Source organism: Helianthus annuus, chromosome 2 (genome assembly GCF_002127325.2).
Source record: "Helianthus annuus cultivar XRQ/B chromosome 2, HanXRQr2.0-SUNRISE, whole genome shotgun sequence".
Taxonomy (NCBI): domain Eukaryota; kingdom Viridiplantae; phylum Streptophyta; class Magnoliopsida; order Asterales; family Asteraceae; genus Helianthus; species Helianthus annuus.
The window spans coordinates 156,082,392-156,093,325 of record NC_035434.2 but is presented as its reverse complement, the minus strand read 5'-3'; the positions used below and the strand labels follow the sequence as shown (position 1 = coordinate 156,093,325).

General features: G+C 33.9%; 1 protein-coding gene across 4 annotated transcripts; it reads left to right on the top strand.

Moving 5' to 3' along the window:
- The first annotated feature begins 3,077 nt into the window (after window positions 1–3,077).
- LOC110904425 (U3 small nucleolar RNA-associated protein 18 homolog) lies at window positions 3,078–10,603 on the top strand. 4 transcript variants are annotated; one of them, XM_022150276.2, is made up of 3 exons: window positions 3,078–3,230; window positions 8,195–9,886; window positions 10,261–10,603. In XM_022150276.2, the coding sequence occupies exon 2, from the start codon at window positions 8,213–8,215 to the stop codon at window positions 9,866–9,868; it is 1,656 nt and encodes a 551-aa protein (XP_022005968.1). In that variant the 5' UTR covers window positions 3,078–3,230; window positions 8,195–8,212; the 3' UTR covers window positions 9,869–9,886; window positions 10,261–10,603. The 4 variants fall into 4 exon arrangements, with proteins under 4 accessions (XP_022005968.1, XP_022005966.1, XP_035840856.1 ...); XM_022150274.2 differs by having other exon boundaries at window positions 8,195–10,603; XM_035984963.1 differs by having other exon boundaries at window positions 3,084–3,230; window positions 8,202–10,603.
- Window positions 10,604–10,934: the final 331 nt, after the last annotated feature.

Genomic DNA, 10,934 nt, shown 5'->3' with positions numbered 1-10,934 from the left:
TAACTCGAATTTGTACTGTCAAATATCTTATCCGACTCATTTCCAAACAAAACTTATGTCAAAACGTAGACCAGCTAAAACATACATAAAATAAGCACGAAAACGTATTATATTTGACCTGATCATTGCCGAGAAAAAATTACGTCAAAACGTAAACCAACTTAGATTTGTACCAAAACATACTTAAAAAAACACGTAAGAAAATAGCGTTTTTTAAGTTAGAAAATGGAAACCGTGCGTGCATTACGATAGCGTTGAAAGGTAAAGTAACTCGAACTTACATACCACCTATTGAAAACAAATTATATTTGAACCGGCTTGTTTACAAAAAAAAATTATGGCAAAACGTAGACCATTTACGTAAAAACATAAACCGACTTTGATCTATACCGACAAATACTTAAAAAGAAAAAAAAAGTAAATCACTTTGCTACAGTCATTTTTGCTTTTAGAATTGTTATATACCACTGGGATTTCCGCGCTTCGCATTGGCCTTACGATCGGCATCAACTCGATTCGTTAAAGTATCAACACTGTATCAGCTCGGTTCTTATAGCAACCAAAAGAGATACACCAAAAAGGATATCTTCACGTGTTTTATATTGATCGAAAACTATAGAAACAAATACCGATACTAGTACTGATGTTGTTTAGTCGGGGCATCAGTTCGGTCACTAGCACTCGCTATAGCTTACGGTACTAAAAATACTCTATTGCCAATACAACTTTATTTTCAATCAGTTTGTATTGTCATGTCGAGAAAATCATAAAAACGAATACAGTAATAGTACCGATATAGTTCGAACAGTATGGTTCGGTTCTTCAAGGCATAGAACAAAACAAATCTACTACATTTACCTATTCAATTAAAAATTTATCGAAGCGTATATTAAATTAAGCATGTCGCAACGGTGCATTCAAAATTTTATATTATGCAACTCATGATAACAAAAAAAGGTAAATAGTCTAACTGTATACAAAAAACTCAATGAATATTATATTGTCATGTCGAGAAAACCATAAAACCAATTATAACGTTGGTATCGATGTTCGCTCAAATAAAAATATTAACGAATCGTTGATTAAAAATAAACACGTCGCAATGATATATTCGAAACTTTAATAAATGTCATATTATATTACTCAAATAACGAAAAAAGTAAATAACTTATAAAACATCATATTATATTTCTTAAATAAAAAAAAAGTTAAACAACATCATTTTATATTACTGTGTACAACTCGGTTTTAAATAAAATTTATGTCTAAAAATAGATAAAAATAAGCACATCATAATTGCATACTCGGAATTTTATAAAACATTGTATTTCTTTAGATTTTAAGCGAAAAACGCAGTCTATCCAAAAGAAATTGCAACAATAAAAATATTTTATAATATTTATATTAAAAATAATCATAAAAATAAAAGAAAAAGCGTTAGATGACTCAACTAAAGAAGAAGGTCGGTGGCCTCATATCAGCCACCGCCTTCTTCTATACATAAGGAATCTTTGCATTACATTGAACAAGAATTTTATGTGTCCTGGTGGAAGTCTGTGAGAAGTATAAGCGTGAGGTCAGCTTTTCAAATCCTGTCCCTCGCATTTTTTGTAAGTCCATTTTTTCTTTCTTTCTTCTATTATTTACAACTACCCCCTTAACTTCTTAAAAACTGTATTAGTTCATTTAAATCCAAAACCCTAACATAAATATCTTTCTTTGGTAGAAAAACTACCACAAGGATGACGAGTGACATATAGATCCATTCATACATGCTTTTTAAAATTAATAAAATAATTACTATTTAACTTGAAATTTTATTTTATATTTAGGTTTCATACGTTATATTTTCTTATTATTTAACTAATATTTTTTAGATATTTTTATCAATATTTTTTACGCTAAAATTCCATCTAGCTTTACACTTACAAGTTATGCGTATTTTTTTAATAATTTAACAAAATAACTTTGTAATTGATGAATATAATGCTCCTTAATACGAAAAAACATCAATGTTTAAAAACTAATGCACCGAAATGTGTTGATTCAGTTGTTGTAGCGAATTATGGTACTGTACCAGTACCTTACAAGTCCCTTAACAAACTGAATTAATATTGATTAAGTTCTCACCGCATCCCCTGCTACAACATGCATGTTAAATAACTTGTATAAACTTAAAATCTTAGTCGGTGAGCCATGGTCTTAATTTTTCTTTTTTGGCCCTCAAGTTTAAAAACTTTACATATTCAACCCCAATTTTTTAGTAACTGACACATTGACCCCTGATTTATTTTTACTTAATAACTTCACATCTCATCTTATCCAACACTTCAATTTTTTGTTTAAATTATTTTACGACTTTACACTATAATGTGTGAGACCTTATACTCTATTTATCTATGCCTAACCATGTTAATGCTACTAACGTAATGTGAGTAACAAATTAAAAAATACGTCATGTCACACATGGGCACCACACGTTAATGTAATCATCATATCGCATGTAACGAAACCAGAATCGTGATGTTGCCGCCGCAACGCGCGGCACGGGTAAATCTAGTTCAATTTAAAAGTAAAATAACTAAGAAAAAGAAAACTAAAATATGCTATCTTTCAAATGGACTAATGAGAATAATAATAAGAGAAAATTGCTAAATTCGTCCATGAGGTTTTACACAAATTGCTAGATCAGTTCAAAATCAAGATTTGTTGCTAAAACAGTCATTAGTGTTGTTTTGTTTTGCTAATACGGTACAAAAAACAGACGCCGTTCAAATATAGGAGTTGACAGGGGGCAAATTTGTCATTTTCCCTTTTAAATATTTTTTCCATTATTTTATTGTCTTTAAAACTCCTTTGTATATAAACCAGTGTTGCAAAAAGCGCGACTAGTCAGCGATTAATCGCCGACTAGTCGCTAGTCGGCCTCCTACTGAGTAATTTTTAACTGATCTGTCAAAAAATCGCTAGTCGGTCAAAGCCGGTGCTAATCGCTCCTGGTCGGCCCAGTTAAAAAGGTTAAAAAGTGGCCCAAAGTTCAAAATTTAGCCCAATTTCCATATCGTATGCCGTAAATCATTGTTATCTGCGATCATAACTTGAATCGCTGCCCTACCTAAATTCTTTACAAAATATCGTGCGACATCAGGCGACACTGCTTCTTCGGTTCAGCGACATCATCTTCGTCAGTCAGGCGACACTGCTTCTTCGGTTCTTCCATACTCCAATAGGTAAGTTATGTAATTGTTAATTGTTGAGTTATCAGCTGGCATTAAGTTTCAGTTTCAGAATTTATGTAATTGCCGATTATGAATTAAGTTTGACTTTCAGAATTCAGACCTTGGCCGATTATGAATTAAGTTTTAGTTTCAGTTGGCTTGGCAGATTATGAATTAAGTTTCAGTTGGACTCTATTAGATGAATGAATCTAACAGTTTGTTACAATTAAGTTTCAGTTGGCCGATTATAGGTTGATGTTTATTTTAACAGTTTGTTACACAGTCACAGTACTTGTTTTACAGTTTATAGGTTGGACTCTATTAAGATGATGAATCTGTACTGAACTACTGATGATTTTGAACTACTTTTACCTTATTATTATATAGATATGGATGTGTGAGTATATATATACATATTTATAAAAATAATATAAAATATACATATAAAATTTCCGATCCGAGTAATCCAGTAGCTCCAATTATCATTCATCTTCGTATGAAATCGATTAGGGTAGATTGATTAGGTTCTGGGAATAAGAAGTGTGTTTGTGTTTGTGTGGGAGACGATTCAGTAGAAAGATAAAATAGAAGAAACATGTAAATGTCAACTTTACCCTTACATTAACGGAAGCTTTGAACGACGTCTGTTTTTTGGACTGTATTAGCAAAACAAAACAACGCTAGTGACTGTTTTAGCAACAAATCTTGCATTTTGGACTGATCTAACAATTTGTGTAAAACCTCAAGGACGAATTTAGCAAATTTCTCTAATAATAATAAATAAATAAATAAATAAATAAAAAGCACTGTACAAGCCCTTTGAAAATATATACAATATGTTATGAGACCGGTTAGTGGGGAAGCCTAGTGATGGTGTGCACCATTTTTTTCTGATAATATGTTATTCTAGTATTGTATAACCGGAAATATACAAAATCTAAAAAAAAATAGTTGGCTTAATAATATGAGTTGAGTACTTGTTGAACAATCAATGCAGATCCGACATGCTTACCTGAGTGTGATTGATTCATTTTATTACTGGCTCAACTAGCACTCACACGCTGACCAACCAACACTACACAAAATCGTATGCCATTAACCCCGTAGGTAACCACAACATTAACAAAACCCATAGCATCCTTGATGCGAATTGAATTTGTCACTTTGGATCCGACCTGGGTTTAGTGATTCTCGATACGTAAAGTGTATAGCATAGTTATTAAAGGCGATAGGCGCACTCAAGGCGCATAGGCCTCGCCTGGGGCCTAGGCTATGCGCCTATGTGCAAGACGCATAGAAAGCGAGGGCCTGAGAAAAGTAAAGCATATAACGAAAATAAATAAATAAATAAAAACTGTATGTATTAGAAAATTCATACTATTATTCAAACAAAATAAACTAAAACTATTATATGTAACATTTAGTATCATCTATTTACTACCAACAGTTCTAAAATATTAGTGTATTGGTATAGAAATGTAGTTTCTGTTAGATAAAAGTAGAAAGCTAGCTTGAATCTGACCGGAACTTAGAGAATTTGGTCGGAAACTCTCCAGAATATAGGAATCTCTTCGAAACCTGCGCCTGGACCATCAACCAGAGAATTAAAGCGCAATTGCCTCGGCTCGCTTGGAAAATGAGCCTAGGCGCAAGAAGCAATGGCTTTTTAACAACTATGGTGTATAGTATGCTGAAAAAGCATATGTTAAGTCTTCATATATGACGTCAAAACATTTATAATCAACACATATATCATATTAAATGGGTTTTGTTTCTAGATTGGTTGGGTTGGTACTAATCACAACACGAACAAAACCGTGTCATACAAATGAACTTGAACACTAGAAAAAGTAAATGTGTTAAACGAGTCAGCACGCAAACCCCTCGGATTGACACGAATCTGACATGTTTAGATTAAACCCAACTTTCTCTAATGATGAGTAAAGTACAGTTTCAGTCCCTAGGGTTTACACCCAGTCTCAGGTTCAAACCTCGTTTGAAAAAAATCAACAGTCTAGTCCCTGTCGTTTTCAATTCACAATCAAGTCCCTGGCACTAACAACCGTTAGTTGATCGTCATGCTATTTAATGACAGGAGGGCAGAAACGTAATTTTGCAAAACTATATAACTTATTCTACCTTTAATCCCCACTTTTCATTCATATGTAATTATGTTAACTAGAAAGACAACTCAGCCATATAAAATGACTGAATCGCCTTTCTCATTGACAGAAATGGCAACGGTAAAACCTTTTTAAACTCACAAGTAAAAATGAATCATTTGGACTAAACTGTTATAATGACCCAAACTAGAGGGACTAAAATGACAATTTTAACTCATAAAAATATCTTAAGGCATGAGTTTGAAAACAACTAAAATCTTTAGGGTAAACATGTAAAAAAATGGATCTCTTATTCTAAAAAGGGCAAAAACGGGTCAAAACCCTCGTGATGCGAACTAAAACCCTACTGTCATCTCGTTTCTCCTCTCTCCCCGTCTCCGTTCATCCTCTGCCGTGCCGTCGTTTACTCCGTTGCATATTCCTTCATCTTCTGGCAGGCAGGTAACTACTGCATTTGTTAAGCTTTAAGTTTCGATTAAGGCCACTGATTATTGAAAACCTAGAACGGAACATGCTACTTCATTGAAAACTGTTCATAATAATGTTATTTAAATTGGAAAACTGTAGATGTTGAAATTGTTTGTTAGTTTCCATTTTCCAATTAGTTTGAGACTGTATAGTGTCTCGATGATAAAGGATATAAGTATGAAATTGGATTAAGAAATTTATTATTTATTTTGGAGAATTAACAAGAGAGATTAATTTGGTTGGTTGGGGAGTTGCTTTGTATTGTATTGTATTGTATTGTATTGTATTGTATTGTATTGTATTGTATTGTATTGTATTGTATTGTATTGTATTGTATTGTATTGTAACATACTATATATAATACTCTAGTTATTTGCTTGAACTTGTGTTTGCTATTTTTTCAACAATTTAGTTGGATAATCCAGTTAGAAAAAAGGTTCCTTATGCATGCATGGGTACTTTATCAGTTATCAGCACAAATGCACAATTATCTGCTTGCTGTGAACATTATACTATATAATTACACAATGAGCATATTTTCTCTTCCTATGCAGTCAGTCAATAGCGTCCTAGCTAGCGGACATACAATGTCATAGCTGTTCAAATAGCGGTCTCTTATAGTGGTTCCACTATTAGCGGTGAAATCCGTATAGCGGTTGTAGCACTGCTTTTAGCGGTTTTTATATTTCATCAACCATTTGCTTGAAATAAACGCAAAAATAAAGGCCTAAACTCAAAATTAAACCTAAATAAATCGATGCCTAAAGTCTTCTTCTTCGCTGGACGCTGGTTGCCTGATTTTTCATCGTTCAACAAAATAATAAAACTTAAATCTAGAAATCGCTGGACTTCCACTTCCTAAATCCTGAATCGCTAGAATCTGGACTCTCGTGGCTAGACTTCCTAAATCGAAATTTGATATTACTATTAATATATTTCAAGTACATAAATTATGCATGACCTTGACCGCTATAACTGCATAGTTCTCTTCTTCAATTCATCATAACTAGTAACTACAAACAATTAGCTAAAAAGAACAAAAATGCATTTTATTACGTCAATGTTAATAATGATTTTTAATTACACATAATATATTATCTGGACTGAAATAAAAGAACAAATATGTATAATATTTGCAGCAGTGGTGTTTAATTTACATGTAGTTGATAATCAACATCTACATGGGTTTTAGGGCAAAAGAAATAATAATCTTGACATGAGGAGATGACGCATATTAATATTTCTTTGTCTTAATTGTTGATTATTTCATGTTATAATTTGCCTTACGGGCAACTTGATCAATTTAACATGTGTACCGTGCGTTAAGATAAGTACATATTTGTTCTTCTACTTCAGAATTATTTTTGCAACTCAAAACATATTTTACTTTATAGATAGTATATTGGTTGAGCGAGGTATTTATTTATAGGCAAAAGATCAAATACAAATAATCTTAACATACTAAACATACAAATTGAAGGAAAACCCAAAAAGACAAGGTGGCATTTTTGTAATTACCACCAACTATCAAAGTTACAACCAAAAATACCTAAAAAAACACAAATTTTTTTTTAACATTTTTTATTAAAAAATCGCTACATTTCGTTAGCAAAAAAAAAAAAAATTTTTTTTTTTTTTTTGGCTGCTACTAAAAGTAGCGATTTTTTAATAAAAAATGTTAAAAAAATAAAATAAAATAATTTGTGTGTTTTTTTTATTTTTTTAGATTTTTTTTAGGTTTTTTGGGGGGTTTAGTTTTTAGCATTTTAGCTTGGGTGGGTGGGGGGGGGGGGGGTTAGGTTTTTTTAGGTATATTTGTAGAGTAACTTTGATAGTTATTGATAATTACAAAAATGCCACCTTGTCTTTTTGAGTTTTTCTTCAATTTGTATGTTTAGTATGTTAAGATTATTTGTACAAGAACTTTACCCTTTATTTATATGCAATCATCTTTTTATAAGATTAGTAAATATATTTGGAGACGTGAGAAGGTGTTCATAGTGTTAATTTTATTGTTTGCAGCAACGGGTTGTCCTATATAAATCTAAGAGGGTTATAACCATATGTAATGTACCATTCTCAGTCATAGGAAGCACATTAAATTAAAGACATTCAGACTACTGATGAGAATGAATATATTCGGATCTGAACATGAGTCTGAGTTTGTACTTATCAATATTTGAGAGTAACTAATAACATGTAAAATCTAGAATATGAAAAGTCAGGTAGTAATGTATACATCTTTGAACTGTTCAATACAAATTTTGTCAAGTAATTGTGTCTGGTAAAACGGAAACCTTACTTTCAAATTGAACAGCTCTCATAAGACATTTCTCAACTTGTATCCATACACATAGCTTATACTTTAAGTGATTTATCGTGCAGGTAACAGCTGCCGCATCTATGGCTACTTTAATTTCACAAAATGTGGTTCCGAAAGACAAAAGCGAGAAGCCCAAAAGAAAGGCAGCTCTTGACGAGCCTTCACCGTTAGATTCAGTCCAAGAACCTGACAATTTAAAAGGTTCGGATTCCGTAAAGCCAAAAAAGAAAAAGAAAGAACGAAAAGAGAGCAAAGAAGCTGTAACCGAGCAAGAAGCCGAAATGAAAAAACTCGAAAACGCCTTGTTTGGTTCTTTATTACCGGTCACCTTCGGAAACGACAGTGAAGAAGTCGATGAACCAAATGACGATTCTGCCCTTTTCTTTACGGATCGTTCCGCCAACAGTGTGCTGTCTGTTTATGAAGATGATGTAGTAAAGGGAGAAATAGTCGGTGCAGATAATAATGCCAAACGAAAACCCGTGTGGGTCGATGAAGAGGAACAAAAGGTCAACATAAACATAGCGAAAGTCAACCGACTGAGAAAGATGCGGAAAGAAGAGGACGAGAGTATAATCACGGGTACCGAATACGTAACACGGTTACGGGCTCAACACATGAAGCTAAACCCAGCTACAGAATGGGCCCTTTTCGATTCACAAGCAAAAGACGACACATCAGATAGCGACAGTGATCAAGATAATGGGGATATTGATACCATCTTTCAGACCAATGAAGATCTTGTCGTGAAGGGTAAATCAAAGTTATTACCGGGCTCACTTGAATACGCTCGATTGGTTGATGCAAACGCACAAGACCCGTCACACGGGCCGATCAATTCCGTTCAGTTTCATAGAAACGGGCAGTTGCTTCTCACTGCCGGGTTAGACAAAAAGCTACGGTTTTTCCAAATCGATGGAAAACGGAACACGAAAATTCAGACAATCTTTCTCAATGATTGTCCGATCAGAAAAGCGTCGTTCACACCCGATGGTTCTCAGGTTATTTTATCGGGAAGGAGAAAGTTTTTCTACAGCTTAGACTTGGTCAAAGCGAAAACCGATAAAATCGGTCCGTTAGTCGGGCGAGAAGAAAAAAGTTTAGAAAGTTTTGAAATCTCACCGGATTCGAAAACAATCGCGTTTATCGGAAACGAAGGTTATATCTTATTGGTATCAACCAAAACGAAAGAACTTATCGGAACTTTAAAAATGAACGGGACCGCACGTGCTTTGACTTTCGCTAACGGCGGTCAACAGCTGCTAAGCACCGGCGGTGACGGTCAAATCTACCATTGGGATCTTAGAACCATGACGTGTTTCCACAAGGGTGTTGACGAAGGATGTATAACCGGCACCGCGTTAACCACAACTCCAACTGGAAACCTCTTTGCAGCGGGTTCTGATAGCGGGATTGTTAACGTATACAACCGGGATGAGTTTCTCGGCGGAAACAAAAAACCCGTTAAAACTATCGAGAATCTAACGACGAAAATAGATTTCATGAAGTTTAACCATGATGCGCAGATTTTAGCGGTTTGTTCAAGCATGAAAAAGAACAGTATGAAGTTGGTGCATATACCTTCGTTTACGGTTTTTTCAAACTGGCCGCCAGCAAACCGGAATTTGCAGTATGCGCGGTGTTTGGATTTCAGTCCTGGTGGCGGTATGATGGCTATGGGTAATGCTGCGGGTCATGTGTTACTTTACAAGTTAAATCATTATCAACATGCTTAACTGCACAAGATAACCAAGGTTAAGTTATTATTTTGATGAGGGGTTTAAAACCTGTTTTTTCAATGTTTTTTCATACTTGAGTCTTGATTGCACTCATTGGCATCTATTTTGGTATCTTTATGGCACACTCTTTTTGTTTAAAGACTTTGCTTATCACCTATTTTATGGTATAATTTTGTATTTGTTGCTGCTCATATGGGTTAAGATAATGTGTATTTGTTCATATGGGTAAAAGAATGACTGTGTCAACGGTTAATCGTTGATTTTACAAAATTGTGTATTTTCAATAGGCCCGGCAATTTTAACCCAAGGAGCTGATTATGGGTTCATTTGGGCTATTATTTTAACACAATGGGTAATTTTGGGTTTAATGGTTTTTTCCAATGTGCCAGGATGGACCCTTCTAAAGTTAATAAAAAATCCTAGTAGGTCAAACTGGGTTTAACAAAAAAGAGGATGGGTTATCTTCTTCTCCATAGGTCTTTGCAATTCACGCAGTGACGCACTGATCTTCCTGCTACGATTCATCTTCTTTGCCGATTCAGTATCAATCCATTCATCACACAGTGAGTTAACTCAGATTCAGCATAGTTAATTTTTGTTCTTGTCGATTAGATAATTATTTGTATATTTGTAGTTAATTTTTGTTAACTCAGATTCAGCATAGTTAATTTTTGTTAACTTAGATTCAGCATTGTTAACTCAGATTCAGCATAGTTAATTTTTGTTAACTTAGATTCAGCATAGTTAACTCAGATTCAACAGAGTTTGTTCTTGACGTTGTTAGATTGTATATTTTTCTGTGTAGGTGCTTGGTTTAATTTAAGTCCAAATCTTTGACATATGTTGATGAATGTACTTTACTAACAATCTATGACTCCTTCTCAAACAACTGCTGTTATGATAGTAGGACTGTTTAGGTTGTTGGTAACTTGGAGTTGGACTGCAAGTAACCCTTTGCATTTTTATAGGATTGGCATAACAGCATGGTTGCATTTTTATATGGTGGCATAACAGTAGGGTTGGCATGAAGGTGACATTCCCATATTGTAAACTAAACAAAGTT

Coding starts and splice junctions, on each gene's coding strand:
- LOC110904425 (XM_022150276.2), top strand. CDS start 8,213: ATGGCTACTTTAATTTCACAAAATGTGGTTCCGAAAGACAAAAGCGAG.